This window comes from Setaria italica, chromosome VII, assembly GCF_000263155.2.
Source record: "Setaria italica strain Yugu1 chromosome VII, Setaria_italica_v2.0, whole genome shotgun sequence".
Lineage (NCBI taxonomy): Eukaryota > Viridiplantae > Streptophyta > Magnoliopsida > Poales > Poaceae > Setaria > Setaria italica.
Window position 1 is genome coordinate 35,258,591 of NC_028456.1, and position 20,029 is coordinate 35,278,619.

The 20,029-nt window shown below is 41.9% G+C and overlaps 3 protein-coding genes across 4 annotated transcripts; 2 read left to right on the forward strand and 1 right to left on the reverse strand.

Annotated features, from left to right (window-relative positions):
* Positions 1-86: 86 nt before the first annotated feature.
* Positions 87-3,476, reverse strand: LOC101771296 (R3H domain-containing protein 4). The gene is made up of 7 exons (XM_004977488.4): positions 3,096-3,476; positions 2,919-2,989; positions 2,585-2,693; positions 2,296-2,378; positions 1,967-2,125; positions 653-754; positions 87-552 (listed from the first exon to the last, which is right to left on the reverse strand). The coding sequence occupies exons 1-7, from the start codon at positions 3,160-3,162 to the stop codon at positions 403-405; spliced, it is 741 nt and encodes a 246-aa protein (XP_004977545.1). The 5' UTR covers positions 3,163-3,476; the 3' UTR covers positions 87-402.
* A 493-nt stretch (positions 3,477-3,969) lies between these two features.
* On the forward strand, positions 3,970-14,917 carry LOC101772503 (long chain acyl-CoA synthetase 6, peroxisomal). The gene is made up of 23 exons (XM_004977491.4): positions 3,970-4,265; positions 4,864-4,924; positions 4,995-5,072; positions 5,174-5,245; positions 5,348-5,429; positions 5,532-5,637; positions 5,718-5,794; positions 6,303-6,347; positions 6,441-6,527; positions 8,794-8,883; positions 8,992-9,071; positions 9,178-9,271; positions 9,817-9,905; positions 10,023-10,111; positions 11,452-11,581; positions 11,665-11,783; positions 12,227-12,350; positions 12,433-12,519; positions 13,263-13,366; positions 13,442-13,527; positions 14,076-14,162; positions 14,249-14,335; positions 14,418-14,917. Exons 1-23 carry the CDS (start codon positions 4,154-4,156, stop codon positions 14,511-14,513), a joined length of 2,082 nt encoding a protein of 693 aa, XP_004977548.1. The 5' UTR covers positions 3,970-4,153; the 3' UTR covers positions 14,514-14,917.
* A 261-nt stretch (positions 14,918-15,178) lies between these two features.
* On the forward strand, positions 15,179-19,569 carry LOC101772094 (meiotic recombination protein DMC1 homolog). Of its 2 annotated transcripts, XM_004977490.4 has the most exons (15): positions 15,179-15,347; positions 15,447-15,564; positions 16,300-16,391; positions 16,535-16,606; positions 16,710-16,748; positions 16,941-16,998; positions 17,086-17,131; positions 17,722-17,767; positions 17,892-17,953; positions 18,057-18,123; positions 18,221-18,313; positions 18,395-18,463; positions 18,565-18,643; positions 18,731-18,897; positions 19,132-19,569. In XM_004977490.4, exons 1-15 carry the CDS (start codon positions 15,180-15,182, stop codon positions 19,174-19,176), a joined length of 1,221 nt encoding a protein of 406 aa, XP_004977547.2. In that variant the 5' UTR covers position 15,179; the 3' UTR covers positions 19,177-19,569. The 2 variants fall into 2 exon arrangements, with proteins under 2 accessions (XP_004977547.2, XP_022684373.1); XM_022828638.1 differs by lacking the exon at positions 19,132-19,569 and having other exon boundaries at positions 18,731-19,121.
* The last annotated feature ends 460 nt before the right edge of the window (positions 19,570-20,029 follow it).

The following is a 20,029-nucleotide window of genomic DNA, read 5'->3' on the forward strand; positions in this document are numbered from 1 at the left end:
TTGAGAGCATTCTACCTAGATTGGGCATTCTACCTTTTGTAATGGTTCATAGTACTTCATACGCTCAAAATAGTAAAAGCAACACCGAAGCAAATTGGGAACCTTTCTGATGAAAGTTAAGCGCAAGGCTGAATCAACTGAAACGGAAGCTCTACCCTAGTTGGATTCAAATCGTGCAACTTGCCAACTAGGTTAGAACATCCACAGCGTTCACAAGGATGCTAGGCGTATGATTGCCAGTGACACATCACCTGCTTTGCAATGTGATTCAAATTTAAATCTGGATAATTTACATTTGCCCACATCCTAAACGGAACCTCAACAGATTTGTCTTCTTGAGCACACACCAAGGCAGATCTGGGCACAGGAGCCGCAGGCCCTCACGCTGTCACGCAGCTAATGTTACTGGGACCCATTCTTCTTCTTCCTCAGGAAGCTCGCTAATGTGATTCTGGAGGGAACACCCGTGCCCTGCCTCTTCTTGATGCTTGTTGTCCTCCACAGCTTCCCATCTCTTACACAGCTCGTGGTTGTTGATGTCACGTTATAGAACTGCACACAGACAAGCCGTGATCAAGACTACAACCGTTTAAGCAAGAAACTAAATTCTTCAAGAGGAAACAGTAGTGTTTTATTTGACGCGGGTATTCACCTCACAAACACCGTGCAGAAGCAGCCTCTGAAATGGGTCCTGGACATTGAGCACAAGCACATCTTTATCACTAGCATCTTCAATGAAGGTCCGAACTCGTTCCTGCAATCATGAAAAGCAGAAACTGCAATGTAAGCAGCTGATAAGCTGAGCTAATTCTGCTGAAAGAAAATCATAATTCTAAGTGAAAATAACTTTGCTCTGGGTTCTAATGAACTGACTAGAATTTTAGTTATCTAGGATGGTGCCACTATGGTTACCGTTCCTTTAGGATATACGTGATAGGTTAGGGGTAGCACCAATTTAAGAAAACCTTATCCAACACCGGCTCCTACAAAAAGACAACATGTCCAGCAGATAAGTGTTGCGGAAATGCGTATGTTGCGTTGGATTTGTGATCATACAAGAAGGGATCGAGTCCAGAATGAGGATATACGTGATAGGTTAGGGGTAGCACCAATAGAAGAAAAGCTTATCCAACACTGGCTGAGATGGTTTGGACATGTCCAACGAAGGCCTCCGGAGGCACCGGTGCGTAGTGGAACCCTAAGACGTGACAGTAATGTGAAGAGAGGCAGAGGAACACCAAAATTGACATGGAAGAGGCAATAAAAGGAGATTTGAAGGGATGGAATATACCCAAAGATTTAGCCCTGGATAGGAGTACTTGGGAAAACAACTATTCATGTGCCCAAACCCTGATTTGTGGCTCTTGTTGGGTTTCAACTCTACCTTACCCCAACTTGCTTGGGACTGAAAGGCTATGTTGTTGTTATTGTTGTAGGATGGTGCCAACCTTTGAAGCCTGTAAACATATCGAGGTGTCCAACTAAGTTACTGGGATCTAGACAAAAAACACTACAACATCTCTCTCCTACAGTTTTTTCTAACAAATCCTAAAAGCACCATAGAAATTGTCACGAAAGTAACAAGTTTGCTTTTACAAGCAAGGTGCTAAACTGATACTTGTTGATAGTTGAAACGAACAAAATCAATAAATATTAACGAGCTATTAAATAAAATTGTTCATATACTTCACTTATCTATTGAGTCTTCAAACCAAACATAGCAAACCAGTTAGATGTGGTATGAAATTGATAAATTATCTACATGGAATATATATACATACATACAACTACATAATCAACAACTCACAGATGCCTTCTTTACAAGAGAAACCAATTAGTCTCTGAATTGATTATAATCATTTCAATAAACAGAAGTGGAAACATGATTACTTTTTTAGCGGGAAAAAAAGCTTGGTTCTGGTAGAAAAAATGGAGTTAAACTAAAGGAGAGAAGGGAAGACAGTACTTCATATATTTCAAGCAGATCAGGAAGAAAATTTCTCTTTATAGATTGTCTTGTTTGGCGATCTATACGACGCCAAGCATTCAGTGCAACCAATTCATCTTCATCCACATGAGTCCTCTGTTTCTCCGATGATCTTTTCATGTGTTGCATCAATCTTGCCTACAAATAAGAAAACATTACTACTCGTAAGTATAACTCACCCATAATGATGCATGTGACAAACTGACAATAGTGTGATACACAAATCTTATTTTTCTTTGTACACTTCACTAAATCATATTGTGAGCATGGATAGCATGTGGGTTGACAGGCAATAACGTGCTACATACCTCAGTATCCATGTCAATGCTCCTGAAGGCATCCCATTCACCAACACTTGTCCTGCAGAATGCTGACAAGGGCAGTTCCTCACCTACATAATCAATATAACTGAGAGATGAGCTTTTCCAGAATACACACAGGGAAAAAATCCAAGCCTGTGATGCCTATGATGAATGGAAGAGCAACTCCACAGCATTCGGAATGAAAAATGTGATTCACATATAATTTTTCAGTGCTATAGTAATTATGTTTCTGTCAACACGGTCTAAAGCTTTTCAAGCTGCCTTTGGAGCTTACCCCATGGTGGAGGAGCAAAGAGGCCTTTGATTTCTTCAACATGAAGACGTGGGACAAGTTCAATCAGCAGGCGATCATTCAACCATCTACGTGATCTCCTGTTACTGACCTGTGTAAGATTGTAATAAGTAAACTATCAACCTGCAGACCCCTAATACACAGCGTAACATGCTCCTTGCATCACAAACATAGAAGCAGCATGGCAGGTTAAAAGGAAAAAAAAAAGGGTAACTTTGCTATTTTGCACGACTTCATTTTTATTTTTCATCACAACAGATGCGCAGCAATTTGACTTAATTGTCCACGCAACAACAATCGAGACGAGCTTTCTCACCTTGGTGGCCATGTCCTCGAGGGCTTCGATCTTCCTCTCAATCAACTGCGAGCGCGACCTGACGCCGTCACCTTCGTCCGTTACACCAAAATTTCAGTAAAAGTTGCCACATTTGGCCAATTTGGGGCAAAATCGTCATCGCCATCTTTAAGAGTTTTTCTGGTAAAAAGGGGCTACCTTTAGCGGAATCGAAGAGGGAAGAGTAGAACTCCTCCTCCCTCCGCAGCAGATCCGCGCTCGCCATGGCTGAACCCTCGCACAACCTCGGTCTTCCGCACTTGTTGATGCGGTCGCCGGCGGTGCCGAACGCGCGGGAGAAGAGGTCGTCGCGATGGTCGGGCGGGCAGGGCAACGGCGGGTGGAGGCAAGGTCGGATCGGGCGCGAGAGGACGGAGGATCGGTCGGGCTTGTTGAGTTGGGGTGGGATTGGGGATTGGAGTCTGGAGAGTGATTGTGTTCGTGATTCGTCTTCCGGCGGGGGCGGAGACAGAGGCGGGACTGGGTTGCGCGAGAAACGGTTACCCTCGTGCACCTATTCAATGAAAGTGGGGCCATCCATTTACAGGGCCCGCATGTAAGCCATACAATCCTCTTCCTTCTTTCCGCAGCACGTCGGGCCGTTTTCTTGTGGACCTCTCAGGAGTAGATTGGCGGCCACGAAAGAGGAGAGATCAGAGATCTCATGTGGCAGGCTTCCTGCGTGCAAGGTCGCCTGTATGCTTCATTCTGTTGCGGTGTTCATATATAAAATGTTGGCCTTATGTTTTATATTTGTAGGTATAAAAGGCTACGCCACCGTCGTTCTCATCTTGGGTTTGTGCCGTACCGTACGTGCAATTCCAACTCCCAACCTCCAACCAAGAAAGGCGATGGCGCCGCCCGGACCCATGACGGGCACACGCAAGCGAACGATGAGATGAGATAGGTTTATCCGTGCCAGTGCCATGCTGCTCCAAAGAAAAAGCGTCGGAAATATCTATGCGCCCCCCGTCTAGAAACACTCGAATCCACGCCTCGTTTATGCACAAACAAAAAAAACATGTCCAAATCCGACGCGTCGGTTTGAAAACCACGCCCAGTCACGCGTCATCGGTCTCAGCTCTGAGCCCTCTCGCGCGAGAAATCCATTTCCCCTTTCGCTTGCGGCAGCCCCCTCCCTACCTTCCTCCCTTCCCTCCCTCCCCACGCAAGTCAAATCGAGTCCCGCACGAAAGCCACGAAATCCCCTGCCCCCAATGGAGGACGCCCAGCGCCGGCTCCGTGCGGTCGCCGCCCACCTCCAGCCGCCGCCCACCGCCGCGGGCTGCGGCCTCGCCGCCAACCCCACCGCCGGCGAGTACGTCCACGGTGCGTCACTCTTCTTCCCCCGTGTTCCATTTCACCTCCTGTGGTCTGTTGGGACACGGGATCGACCGGTACTCCCATCCCGTGAGGTGAGGCGATGCCCCGACTTGGAACCTGCGGTCGATTGGAACTGGATGGTCCTTTGTTGCGGCGAGTTGCCAATCGCAGCTCCGAAGTGGTGTGGGAATGTGGCGCGGTGGTCCAGCCGTACGGTCGATTTTACGGGGGGCAAACCGGGTTTAGCTTCCGAATGTGGGGGCACTGGCGCCCATCACCAGTTCCTTCGCCTTGGCCTCTCGCAACGCCACTTTCTTCTATGAATGACAACTAGTCCATCATTATATCTGTCTGACCTTCGTACCCATAGTAACCAGATTTAAGATGTGGATGTGTACATGTTGCTGCTGCTATATCTTTTTCATACACAGTTCTTTTCCAATTGCCATTGCCAGCCTATGTCCTCTCCATTTCAACTGTGCTTGTTTGAGTTGACTTAGCAACTAGCATTTTCCTCACAGACAACATGTACTGTTTTAGCTTGAAAAAATAGTATCTCCACAGCAAAATATCATTAGTAATCCGCTCTACTTAACCTTTTCAGCGCAGGGCTACAGTGTCGTTCTCCCTGAGAAGTTGCAAACTGGAAAGTGGAACGTGTACCGGTAGGTAATTTGTATGTTAAGCTGTGTTTCACTTCTGCGGGGGCTCACAATTGCTTCTCCCATCTCGCAGGTCTGCACGTTCACCTCTAAGGTTGATAAGTAGATATCCTGACAATCCAGACATTGGAACACTTCATGATAATTTTGAGTAAGATTATATTTGCCTTTTGCAGACTATTTGATTGATTAGGAAACATATTGTAATAACCTTTCAGGCAAAATGTTATATGATATTCCAAATTTTTGCAGGTATGCAGTTGATACTTTTAGAGATTGTAGATACCTGGGAACAAGGATCAGAGCTGATGGGACAATTGGAGAGTAAGGATTAGCTATCTGATAGGAGTAGTTGCCTTATTATTGTCTTCAGTATCTTTTTATCCAGACTTGTTTAATTCCTGTAAGTGACCAATAATGTTGTAGCTACAAATGGATGACGTATGGAGAAGCTAGCACGAGCAGGACTGCAGTAGGTTCTGGCCTTATTTATCATGGAGTACTTGAAGTGAGTCATTGTGATCTGAGCAAGTCCTTTTGTTTTTTACCAATTCGATATATTGTGAGCATATTTGAACTTACTTAAAAAATCTTTTCTATTTGGAATCAGGGTGCACGCATTGGTCTGTATTTTATAAACAGACCTGAGTGGATTATAGTTGACCATGCTTGTGCTTCATATTCATACGTATCTGTGCCACTTTATGACACTCTTGGTATGTTCACAACACAGAATGACCATAGGGAAGTTCATTCTTGATTCATCTAGTGACAGTTTTGTATATTGTACTTGCAGGTCCTGATGCTGTCCAATTCATTGTGAACCATGCAGCTGTGGAAGTTATATTCTGTGTGCCTCAAACTCTAAGCATTGTGAGCTTTAGTCCCTGCTCTCAGCCTTCGACTGTTACTAGTTCCTACAATAAAAAAATTGCAAATAAAACATACGAGGCTGCATGTCAGGAGTCACACTTGTCCTAACTAATGAGGCTGGAAGCCTGGAACTGCTCCATGAATTTGGGTCATTCTTTATTTGTTTGTATATAACTCCAGTCACGGGTTTCTCTAGTGTCAGAAAAGTTGGATTATGGTTCATACAGCAGGAATCACAGCTATATTTTTCCTGGCCCATGTCCACAAAAGAGATGGTTAATCTGGTGGATATTGAGGCCTGATCTTAAACTAGGTTTACATGCATAAACAATACAAAATTTGTTCCTATTTTGAAACGGTACACCAGTTTATCAATGCCTTTTAGCTTTGAACTTCACACTACACCATTCTACATTCAAAAACTAAACTTGATCTATGGCCCTTTGTTTTACTCATCGTTATTTGATTTATGACCTATCTTTTACTTGTTTATCTATTTTGATTGCAGCTGTTAAGTTTTGTAGCTCAAATGCCATGTGTTCGGCTTATAGTGGTAAGTCTGGACCACTTACAGTTGATAAGCATGATGTAACAGTCATTATTGTTCAAGGACATGTCCTTATTTTTCCTAATTTCTTTTGTCTAGGTAGTTGGTGGAAACGATGCAAATATGCCTTCAACTCCGGGAACCACTGGAGTGCAAATCATAACTTTCTCCAGGCTACTCATCCAGGTGTGCTTTCTAAATGATCCTTGAGTTTTGCTCATCAAAAATTAAAATTCTATTAACTGTTTCAGACACTACATAAAGATTACTAATTGTATAAGTCCTCATAAACTGCATAATTTTAGTGAAGCAGATGCCTTTCAATTTTTTTCCACATACCTAGAATTAAGAAATTTTTATTGATATCAACTACATGATAGCATACTGTTATTAATCTGGAAAAGCCTAAGGGTGCCTTTGGTTTGGCTTCCAAACCTGCTTTTGCTTCCAAAAAAGCCAAACCAAAAGGGTGGGCTTCCAACCATGGGCTTCCACAAAAGCAGCTTTTGTCCAGTTCATTTTCCACAGCACCTCTTGGCCTGCTTTCACTGGCTGTGAGGGTGAGACTTTCGTCAAAATTACTCACTGCCACTGGTTATGTGCGTACCGCTTCGTTCTTTCCCGTCATCTGCCCCCTTCTCTCGGGCGGCAGAGCACCACAACACTCGCACGCTCTCCGGCAGCGCACGGGGGTCAGACGCGGCGGCCGGCTAGCAACACTGGCGGCAGCCCTCTCCTCCCACGGGCAGCTGCGCCAGCTCCTCCGGCGGGCAGCCGCGCCAGCTCCCAGCAGGGGTGGCGGCGCGAGCTCCTCGCGGGCAGCGACGCCTGCTCCCCCGGCAGGCGGCCACGTGAGCTCCCCACGAGCTGCCTCGATTTGGCTCATCCCTCCATGGATTTGTGAATTTGAGTACTCAAATGGATTCGCAAGACATCAACGGAGCTTTAATTGCAAGTGATTGAGTTGAGATTCAACATTGATGATGAATTTCACCCAAGAGTGATCAGTAGTTTTCACGAGAGGGAAGAGGAAGACGGGAAAGAACAGAGGAAGAAGATGGGAAAGAGAGAGGTTAGACGAGGGATTAGGCACGCGAAATCGATAAAATCCACCTTGAATCGAATTGCTGGCGTTGGCATCGTCAACAGCATACTTCCATTGCGCTGCCCCTGCGCCATCCTCTTCCCCTCGAGCATCTCGTCGGCCGTCGTCGGGCAGCCGTGAGCAGCTGGCTTGCTAGCTGATCCTGCTAGCCTGCTCCGCTCAAACGAGTGACACCACCAAACCGCGATCTATTTCTTTGAGAGGGAGGGAGGGAGGGAGAGAGAGAGAGAGAGAGCAGACGAACAGGATGTGGATGGAGATGAAGATGCTGGAAGGAGAAAGAGATAAGGTCCATGTCTTGTGTTTGTTAAAAAAACCCTACGTGAACTGCTAGAGTAGTTTATGTATAATAAAGGGTCCATGTGTAAGAGAGATGTAGCCATTCTATCTTGAATAAAGTTAAACTATTTTTATTGTTGCCATGTTTTCATAATTCCTATATATGTTTTCCAAAAAAATAATTCCTAAATTTTCTTTTTCCGTTCAAAGACAACCTAAAATTTATGCTCCAATATGTTAATGGTGGATGCAAAACTTAAAAAAATTAAGTTTCCCTTTCTAAAATGGTAATTTGCATGCGAATTAGTGAACAACACAATATTTTACAATCAATTTGAATATCAACATCTCTCAGGACTTCAGGGGCATTACAGATATTTCTTACCAAACCTACAGCTTCACAGCTGTTCCAACCAAACGGATTTCAGCTTTTTCATAGCTCACAGCTTACAACAGCTTTTTCCCAGCTTTTCCGCAGCTCACAGCCCAACCAAACACACCCTAAGTCAGCTTATGTGGATGCACTCAGCATATAAGTTTTCCATGTCCTTTTGGTTCCCTGCTTCCGTCTCGTTCTTTTTCCTTGCCCATGTGCTTCAAGGTTTTGTCCCTTTACAAAATTGATGGGATGTGAGTATGTGACACCTAAGCCGCACATATGTAGTTATGTAGTTACCATCCCCTCCTTGTTGGGTGAAAGTAAAATCTACCTACAATGTGAAACTGGATCCTCTGGTTCAGATCAAACTGATATGAGACAATGTATCAGTCGGCCTCTATGCAAAAGTCAGCAAAAGGTAGATCTACCACAGATTAAATGTTCTCTTTGGTCAAGTCATAGTTTGCAAGTTTTGTAAGTTTTAACTATATGTACATGTGTTCAATGCTTATAGGGCATAGGCATACATAGCATGCTCATGCTGGGCATGTCACCTTCATTTTACAACATGTGTATCTGTTCTTTTCCGCTTGTTCCTATATATTGTGCACCCATCGTTTCTGAAATCCTCAGATTCTTCCTATATTGTGCACCCCTGATTTCTGAAATCCTCCAATTCTTCAACTCAGGGAAAGGCTAGTCCTCAACCTTTTCGTCCTCCAAAACCTGAAGATGTTGCCACTATCTGTTACACTAGTGGCACTACTGGCACGCCAAAGGTAAATCATCCATCCTTCTGATTGTTCTTTGCTCCTACAGGAAAGTACTTTTTTCTTGTACAGTTGCACATTTCAAATCCGTGATGTTGGATATCAATCTTTTCCCAGGGAGCTGTTATTTCTCATGAGAACTTAATTGCAAATGTAGCAGGGTCAAGCCTGAACATTAAGTTTTACCCCTCCGATGTGTGAGTGTTTCACATTGGAAATTAATTGTTTCTGCTTGCATAAGTTGTCCAATCCATATCAGCTCTTAACATTTCTGACAATAGCTTTGTGAATTGCTCTTCTCAGGTATATCTCATATCTACCTTTGGCTCACATCTACGAGAGGGTTAACCAGGTTGCATTGCTGCACTGTGGTGTTGCGGTTGGATTCTACCAAGGGGTATGCAGATTCAAAGCTATTTAGAATGATAACTATATAATACCTTAATTTACAGAACAATTTTGGCATGTGTTCAGAGAACTAGCTAACATTAAAGGTTCATCTGTAAGTAATAAGTTGGTGCTTGTAGGAGCAGAATAGGATCATCCATTGCAACACAGTAGCACACACTTGAGTTGCTCCTAGTTTGGATGACTTTTATCTTGCATCATCAGGATAGTATTCTATCAGTCCAAATCTGCTTGCAGTATTTGTTGTGTTCCGCTGTTCATGGCACCTCTATCTTGTTCACAGTAACCCTTTCCCTGTCATCACGTAGTTATCCTGCTGCTGACTTCCCATGTCCACACCACATCAGTTACCTATACCCATGCAAGGTTATCTCCTGTTTGTTTCCCATGCAAGGTTATCTCCTGTTTGTTTGCCAGTCTGTATGGAGCAAACATTTTGCATGGCATTTACAAGATATACATCTATAGTTACGACCCATAATTTTTCACCTCCAATTCTGACTCTGTCATCTAACTTACTATGTTAATTTTCAGGATAATTTGAAGCTAATGGATGATTTGGCTGTTTTGAGACCGACAGTATTCGCAAGTGTTCCCCGGTTGTATAACAGAATTTATGCCGCGTAATATAACTATTCCACAAACTTAGTTATTTTATGTTCTATGTTTAGTATAAATACTTAAAAAGTGATATATTCTATTGGTACTGCTAATGAGCTTGTTTCTTATTTGTTGTGTAGAATTACTAATGCTGTGAAGGAGTCTGGTGGGCTGAAAGAAAAGCTGTTTCATTCTGCATACAATGCCAAGAGACAAGCAATCATTAAAGGTAAGAATAGTATGAAGCTCAGTGAAGATAAGTGCCCTTTTTGTTGTTTGGATAACAGTTATGAGAATTTCTTCTGCATCAATAGTGAAACATAAAATCGATACAGGTGCTTGTACAGCCTATTATCAAATTATGAGAGGTCTCCTGAGTAGAAAGGTTAGGTGAGCAAGGTCCCAATTGACCCACCTGGGTTCGATTCTCCCCATGGGAATATCTTGCGTCTTTCCCCTCAGTCTTGTTCAAATAGTGAACCACAATACTGTTCGTGGGCTATGCATATATTCGCATTTTTTAAGAAGAGTTGGATCAACCAACTTAGCTGTTAGACCTCTGCTCCTTATTTTGTTTGATTTTGTTGAAGGCTATCATCATAATTTTTAAAGATTTTGGCACAAAACATATACCTGATCCTGAGGTACATATATTTAATGAAACAACGAATATGCCAAAAATTGGATAAGATGTTTCCTTGTATTTTGCAAGAGAATTCCTATGTGTTTTTTTTATGCTTCTATATTCATAGTGTTAGATGTATATGTACTCTTTGTATTTTCCCCATTGTATAAGGTCATATGCATCTAACACATCGGTCATTCATTACCTACACAATAGATGTTTTTCTGTGGATCCTTAAAATGCCTGTCATTAATTTAGATTTTATTTAACCAAGGGGTGCACAGTAAAATTTTATTTTTATTATTAAATAAACCCTTTTCTTATAAAAATACCTGGTGTAAATGACATTTTCCTCTAAGTCAATACTGAAGTCTAGGTTACAGAGGTATGGCTAGGTTTCTTTTCCATTTTTGAAAATTTGATCCAGTCTGTATGGAAGAAACTGGTCAATGTTCCAGTAGCTTGTAGTAAGATAATAATTTTTTTAGTTTATAGGTCTTTGTGTTCTAGTTTTGTATATATGTTACTATCTTTTGGAAAAACTCAGTATCCTAATACCGGCCTGCCTTTTCTTGTAAAATAGAATACCCTTTGCTATCTTTTACTATTTTTTCTTTTGTTTCCCAAAACCCAAATATAGTTTGGAAGCTAGAATATGGTGCAGTCGACCATTTGGGTTTGGCTGTGCAAATGGCATTCATGGAAGATTCTTGGTCACTCATAAAATGGGAGGGTTGGTATGTCTGGCACTTTCGAACATGAAGCGTTTATAGTTTCTTCAGGACTTTTTTATACAGCACATAGTCATAACTGATATTTCAGAAACTTCAGATAACAATCCTCTTGGGTTGGTTTATTTCTGTTAATTAGCAATAACGGAATTAGGTCAATTTTACATTTTGATGCATCTATGTGTAACGTCACTTTATACTCTGTTCTATCAGGGCGAAATCCATCCCCAATGTGGGATAAGTTGGTATTTAACAAAATAAAAGCTAGGCTTGGTGGGCGTGTGAGACTCATGAGTTCAGGTGCTTCTCCACTGTCAGCAGATGTCATGGAATTCCTAAGAATGTGAGCTGACTTCTTCTGAGCTCTCTTGGATAATTACTTTGAACTTGGCTTTGTGAAATATAATTGCTGTTTATTTTTTATAGATGCTTTGGTGGTGAAGTTATTGAAGGCTATGGAATGACAGAAACATCTTGTATCGTAACTGCGATGGATATTGGTGATAAATCAATTGGTCATGTTGGATCCCCAATTTCATCTTGTGGTAAGCTATGTTTTTTTATTTCAAGGATATTTGCGATAAGTTTCTTGAGTAACAATATTAATATACATGGAGAATCAATGCTAAAGTTATGAGGTCTTTATGTGTTCTTAAAACTTTGGATGTCACTTATCTTAATATTTTATGGTGCTGGTATTTTCGAAAATCTAATAAATGTCCACTGAAGTTAGTCACATTGAATAAAATTATCCGTTTCAAGGTGTAATTTTTAAGTTTTAGTTTGACATGTTTCAGGTCATCCATTTAGCAAAGTTGATTGGGGCATGTATTCTGGAATAAAACTTGCCTGTTTCTTGAGGAAGATGTCAATATTCTTTCTCATGATACTAATCAAATGATGCCCCATATCCAAAGTACTTGAAGTATGCCTTTGTGCATTTTTCTTACACTTTCTTAATGTGGATCGTTCTCTTGTCATTTTTCAGAGGTGAAACTTGTGGATGTCCCAGAAATGAATTATAGTTCTGATGATCAACCATATCCTCGTGGAGAAATTTGTGTTAGAGGACCTACAATATTTCGGGGTTACTACAAAGATGAAGTCCAAACGTAGATTTCTATCCTCCACTTTTGTTTACCTTTCTATATTGAATTGGCTGCAACTGCAACAAATGCATTTGAAAACCTGCAGAAAAGAAGTCATTGATGAAGATGGTTGGTTGCACACTGGAGACATAGGTCTGTGGCTGCCTGGAGGGCGTTTAAGGATTATTGATAGGTAAAACTAAATGGTGCACAATTTTATATTCTAGCTTTTCATTTGGAGCTGAGATGTCAATTTTAAATGCTTTTATCTTGTTTAAGCCAGTATCGGTTGCAATTTATCTTTTTAGTTCTCTGTACTCTCCAGTCTCCGCATAACATCCACTAAAATCGTCATAAAATAATCTCTACAGCCTTTTGAAGCTAGGGCTAGTATTGATCTATTATCTAGTGTGACGTTCCAAGCAAGGACTAATTCTTTATTAGGAGAAAATTTTATCAGATGAGTTTGTCTCAACAAAACGAAGTTAGGAAAGACTATTCGAAAGTTTTATTTGCTAGAAGCATTCCTTTTTGTTTTCATGTCTGCATTATTTAATTATAGTAGGGGAGAGCCCTACTGGGAGAGCATAGTGGTAGCAACAATTTAAGAAACTCTTTGCTAAAAAAAAAGAAGAGAAATGCAGTGCAAATGGATCCAAATGACAAAACCAGACATATATAGTCTTGCTGATCACCATAACTGAATTGGAAAATCTGAACAATGCAGCTCATAAAGAATAACTCAGTTTGAAGATACCTCTGTACAGCTGAAATGTCCAAGGAATCAAAACATTGTTATAGGCATTCCGAACTCGTGTTCTCACAGAACACTTTTCCTAGATTTTTTTATGTATATACATTTTCCCTACGCGCAGTTTACTCTCACTATTTTTCTTCCTAAATTACTAATGTTTTACATGTTCTTCTGGACTCTAGGAAAAAGAACATTTTCAAGTTAGCTCAAGGAGAATACATAGCTCCAGAGAAGATGGAAAATGTATATGCCAAATGCAAATTCATTGCCCAATGCTTTATATATGGTAAAATTCATGATTCTATATGGGCTTTGACTATCAATTATGGTGCACGTTCTAAATCTCTTTGTCTGGATGCAGGTGATAGTTTCAACTCTTCCCTAGTTGCCGTTGTTGCAGTTGAACCAGAGGTTTTGAAGGCTTGGGCTGGGTCTGAAGGAATCCAGGTATAAGATTATAACCATAACATTTTACATTTGTAGTCTATTTATTTCACCCCATGAGAAGAAATGTCAGTGTAACTAGTTGTTGTGACACTGAGCAAATATATTATTGTAACTGGGCTTTCATTTTCCATCATATGCTTGAATCATAAAACAAATGGAACTGGGGAAGTCTCTGCCACTCCCTCTTATCATGGTTGTAGAACAATTGAAATCTGCTTTCTGTCAGCTGTGGCCTGTGGAACTAAGACCTCAGTTGTGATTCAGAGGAAGTGTAGATCAGGCAGACTTGGACCATTTGCCATCCCAAAGAGCGGCTTTACTCTTCAACTATTTTACTGCGCACAAATGTTATCCAACTTTACTGTGTTGTCACTTGCACATTCTTTATATGTTGCGTGCATACAACCTGTTTCCCTCTTCGATATATTGTCAGTAGTGCACCACAGAAGATAGTCTTTTTCTTCAACAAGTAGAACTTCAAGCACAAGTCTTTAACATGCGCACATGTTTTTTTTTTTGTGTTCTAAACTGTCCTTTCTAACGTGTAGTACGAAGACTTAAGGCAGCTTTGTGCTGATCCTAGAGCAAGAGCTGCTGTCCTAGCTGATATGGATTCTATTGGAAAGGAAGCACAGGTTTCTCTCTTCTATTCTAATTTTCTATCCAAATGAAACTGTCGTGTTGTGATTCTTTATTGATAACTCCATGCCTATTGTACCAGCTAAGAGGTTTTGAATTTGCTAAAGCTGTTACGCTTGTTGCTGAACCATTTACATTGGAGAATGGTCTCCTCACCCCAACATTCAAGGTAGGCCCCACTGGTGATGCTTGAGGAAGTTTACGAACTGAAATGCTGAGTGACTGACACTCCCATGCCGATACTTTTGCAGGTCAAAAGACCGCAAGCTAAAGCATACTTTGCAAAAGAAATCTCAGATATGTATGCAGAGTTGCAAGAAACGGAGACAGCCAGGCCGAAGTTGTAATTGCTTGTGTAATAATCAGAAGTGTTAAATACAGGCTTACAGGAGATTGGATTCCACAATTATTTCTTCTAGATCATAGAATAAGTTGAATCCTCTGACTCGGGAAATAATGGTTCCTGCAATGGTCAGGAGAAGACTTGTACGAGACGGAGGCAGTGCTTGTTGCAGATGGTATCTACGCCGCTGCTGATGGCAGGCTAGCCGCAGCTCCTGTAGCGGCAGCCGCAGCTGCAGCCAGCTTGCCGAGCAGGCTGAATATAGAAAAAACGTTCTGCACAACGTAGCATATGTACTACAAATGTAACAGTAGCACTGAAGTCAGTTTATTGCAAACTGTACAAGGAATCTCTCTTTGGATCGTATAGCGAATTCAGTATTTTCTTCTTCTTTCTCTGTTGACAGTTCAGAATTATGACGTGCTGCATAGCAAGTTGATTGGAACGAGCTTATAACTAACGAAAAGGAAGCACGGTTTCTGTTTTGAATAAGAATTATGCAAGATTAAACCAGCAACCAGACGACCTTCTCGCTCTTTAACGGGTTGGGCTCGTCTGTTTCATACGCCAATCTCAGCCCATGTCCATGCCAAGGCCGCGCGGTCCCATTGTGCATTTGCGTTCTGCTTTTCTTTTCTTTTTTGAAATTTTTTTTGCATTCTGCTTGAAAATGTGCTTTGTTTTCAGTTCCACATTTCTTAAGTGGCCTTCAAGTACCCCACGAACCGGCACTGCGGCACACGACACGAGACAACCACTTCTCTCTCCCCTCTCGCCTCCGCTTCCTTCTCTCCCAAGTCCCAGCCCACTTCGCGGCCTCCGCCGCCTCCTGCCGCAGGTACGCGCCGCCGCTGCTCCCCTTCTCGCCGCCGCTCGTGTGTCTCGCACTCGCGACGCTTGAACTTATCTTCTCCTACGGCTTACGATCGCACTGCAGGCGCGCGGATTCGCAGCCATGGCGCCGTCCAGGCACGCGGACGAGGGCGGGCAGCTCCAGCTCATGGAGCCCGACAGGGTCGACGAGGAGGAGGAGTGCTTCGAGTCCATCGACAAGCGTAAGCCGCCCGCTCTCCCCCCTCTTCTCACCTCCCGCATTACTTGCTCTCGTCATCTCGTGCGCGCTCCGCGCGCGCGCGTTTTTTCCACCCTACCATCGGTGCTCCAGTCCCCGGTTACGGCGGATCGCTTCCGTGAGCATACGCGCTTTGCGATTTTGGGTTTGGTTTGGGGAATTTCCGTCTAAATTGGTGTTGTTTCGAAGTGAATTGATGCGATTTGAGCTCGGTCTCGCCATTTGTTTGGTTTTTGTTGCGTGCGCGTGGCTGGGTTTTGCGCTCGTTTTGATTTTCCCCAAAATTTCGAGTGTTTTGGGGATTAACTAGTGTTGCTTCGTCGCATAAATTCGTGGGGTTTTAGTATTCTCCACTTTTGAATAAAATTCTGCGGCTAGTTCGTTCTAATCAATGTGTGCTGCCGTTGTTTCTGCATAGGTTGATCTGATGTTAGCCTTAAACTGAGTTCATCAGGTCGTTCTGTCAAATGATCAGCAAAATCCAGTAGGATTCGAATATTAACTCGTTCTATCCTGGGAGTTTTCTGTGGATACTCGTAGTTTTTTAGCAATTGTGCACTTGGGGCACTCAGGGTTTTAAGCTTGGGCTCATAATTTGTTTCAGAGTTAACAGAATTCATGTTGTTATGTTCTCCGTCTGTGTCGTACATGCTATTAATTTGAGTTCTCTGCAAAATTCCTGCACTCAAGCTAATCTGTGGTGCGTCTATTGGCACAGTGATCTCTCAAGGGATAAACGCAGGAGACGTGAAGAAGCTGCAGGATGCCGGGATTTACACTTGCAATGGCCTGATGATGCATACCAAGAAGGTTCTGGACCGTGCATCTCAATTCCCAACTCTTTTTTTATCTGGCTGAATTTTTTTTTTGGCACGGTGCTTAAATTGATATATTGTTTGTGGCACTGCTGCATATATGGCTAATATTGTTCTAATCTACTGATCCTCTTGCAGAGCCTTACAGGAATCAAAGGTTTATCTGAAGCAAAAGTTGATAAGATCTGCGAGGCAGCTGAAAAACTTCTGGTGATCCTTTACGTTGATTTTGCTTAAAACTTCCATACAATCAGTTCTGGATGAAATTGTGTCCTCAAATTGCCTTGTTGTTTCACTTGTTTGTTTGTCACAGAGCCAGGGCTTCATGACAGGGAGTGATCTCCTTCTTAAGGTGAGAAAGTTGGATTTAAGCTACTAGTCAGTGTACATTTTACCAGTTTGGTGCCGTCTGATGACCAATGCTTGTAGTATGCAAACTAATAGACAAAGGTTTATTGCTTATTGAATCTGCTTAGGACTTTCAATTAATTCTGATATGTATTGTCTTTAAGGCTCTTTGGTTTATTTTTTGCTTATTTTGAAGCGGAAGTCTGTTGTTCGGATTACAACTGGGAGCCAGGCACTTGACGAGCTGCTTGGTGGTAATATATCTCTTGTTTTTAAATCTGTTGTGTAATCAGTTGTGCCATTATATTAGTCTAATGGATGGACATGTTCTAAATCTGAAGGAGGGATTGAAACACTTTGCATCACAGAGGCATTCGGGGAGTTTCGGTACGTAGATATGTTTCGTTTCCTCTAAATTACTGCTGCTGGAGTCTGTGTTACGTGTATGGTTGATATTTATGATACGGGAGCATTTACATGTATGGTTGATAGATGATTACTCATTAACATTTAAGTCGATGATAATATGATACGACCTGTCAAAGCCTCCTGTACCTCGCTTTTATGTGGTCTCATCTTGCAGAGGTATCGCTAGCAGTGCATCTTGCAATTTCTACATGTGCTTTCTGCTTTTTTAACAGAGCCACATGATTGTTTCTCACCATTTTCTTGATGTGAAGTGAATTATTATACTAATTGATGAAATTGAGCTGTTCTCGCTCTCTGTATTTTAAGGCGATAGTATATGAAACAATGCTTTGTAGTATTCTATTGCTGGGAGCAGTTTTCTATTGCATACAACACACAATCACACATACACATGCCCTTACTAGCAAATGGAAGAAACCTCTTAACTATTTAATGAGAACGGTCACAGTGATAATCTATGCTCTTGATGCACTTCTGTAACTCTTTATATTTATGAGTTCAGCTCTAGCTTTTTAATTTGAAATATATGTCATCCGCTTGTCTTGCAGGTCAGGGAAGACCCAGTTAGCTCATACTCTATGTGTCTCCACTCAGGTTCATCCCCCATACCAAATTTTGTTGATAGCACATAGATCATAGAACTATAGAAGCGCTAGAATTTGAGGAAACAAAGAAGCAACAGAATAGCTTTCTTACTTCTGCTTGATGAAAAATGCAGCTTCCAATCCACATGCATGGGGGAAATGGGAAGGTTGCCTACATTGACACTGAGGGAACATTGTATCTTTGGAATTGCATGAGTAATTAGTCAAGCTGATTGTCTCAACAGATTTATATTTTTATTCCTATTCTCTCCAAACTGTTTCCTTAATGAAGTTTTCAGCCGACCTGAACGTATTGTGCCAATTGCTGAGAGATTTGGGATGGATGCCAACGCTGTTCTTGACAATGTATGAATTCCATGCATTAACATTTCTAGTTTCTGCTAACCCATTCATGACTAATAGACTAATCTGTTTGTTTAATTTTACGTCTGTTTCTGGTTAGATCATATATGCTCGTGCATACACCTACGAACACCAGTACAACTTGCTCCTGGGCCTTGCTGCCAAGATGGCTGAAGAACCTTTCAGGCTTCTGGTAGGCATGAAACTGTAAGTGTATTGATTTTTCATATATACCAATTGTGCTGATGTGGTATTTCTTTTGTCCTGGAAACAGATTGTGGATTCTGTGATTGCACTATTCCGTGTTGATTTTAGTGGCAGGGGTGAACTTGCAGAGCGTCAGGTATTATCGTCAGTTAATGTTGATGACAGTTGGCAGTTTGTAAAATGTTGAAGGGTGCCATTTTATCTTCTTGCTTATGGGTGTCTACTATGAAATTGCAGCAAAAGTTAGCACAGATGCTGTCCCGCCTTACCAAGATTGCTGAGGAGTTCAATGTTGCAGTGTACATCACCAACCAAGGTGAGCTGTTCTATTTATTAGCTCTGCATTCCAAGAGTTTATTGATAATGAACTTCAAATTATAAGGTGCCTCCTTTTGTGTTCCAGTGATTGCTGATCCAGGTGGTGGCATGTTCATAAGTGATCCAAAGAAGCCAGCAGGCGGCCACGTGTTGGCACACGCTGCCACCATCAGATTGATGCTGAGGAAAGGCAAAGGCGAACAACGTGTCTGCAAGATTTTCGATGCCCCTAACCTTCCTGAGGGAGAAGCAATATCCTTTTGCTTTGATGATATTCATGTTTACTGCTCGTGCTACTGATTGCTTTAATTTCACAGCTTGCTAAAATCTAGCTAAACTACCTTTGCTTAGACTTGCATAGCAAACTCTTGTGATAGTGAACTTAACCTGTTAACTGGTGACTGCAATGACTGAAAGCTTCAGATGATACAAATTAGAATTAGCAATCCGATGCCTAGAAATTTTGTTTCCCTTGATCAACAGCACGTTTTCCAGGTTACTTCAGGTGGAATAATGGATGCAAAGGACTGATTATCCGCTCACAGTGCTTCCTGTCCTAAGATTGTTCAGGCTTCTTTAGTAAACTTCGCAACATACATCGGTACATCGAGAAAAGTTAAAGTAGTATATTACTCTGTTTTATCTTTAACATAGGAAATGTAGGCAAACTCTATGATGCTTAGGCCTCCTACTGGGCATTTTTCGCATGGAGTTTAGATCAAACCAATTGTACTGAGAAGATATGTTTTCTTATGAAGTGAATAAATTACAGTGTTCTTGGCTTCCCCAAAGCTAGGCAGAGACCAATTGTACTATGCAACATGAGCATCCAACCTGAAAAATAGGAAATGAATTATGTTCAGAATAAGCAACTCCCGTAATGGTAGATTTCTGGTGGTTGCTCATGCCTCCCATGTACATACTCCCTCCAGTCGTGTTTACTGCTTGTTTTTGTTGTCTGAACCTCAAGTTTAGTTTACTTGAGATAGTACTACTTAATACTCCATTATTTCAGACTTGTCTAGCATTTAGGCAAATACTCCTTTGCTCGAAAGGGTACTGTATAAGCAAAGATGATGGCTGCAGACTGGTCATTGCGCGATGCGTACGAGTTCCGATCCTGAACATGATTGCACACCTGACAGCAGAACATCTGCTCGTCCTCGTCCGTCTGCTATCTCGCCATTGTGTCCAAATGGGCAGTAACAGCAACTGCATGACGGGCGAGGTTAAACTATGAGAGGTCCTGCCACGGTGGAAGCAGAGTATTTTCTCAAGTTTGCTGAACATGTATCCACCTGTACATTTACCAACCAAAGGGTTATCTTTTCGGACTCCACCAATGTGTAACGTGCGAGCTTATACTGATTAAAACACACGTGCG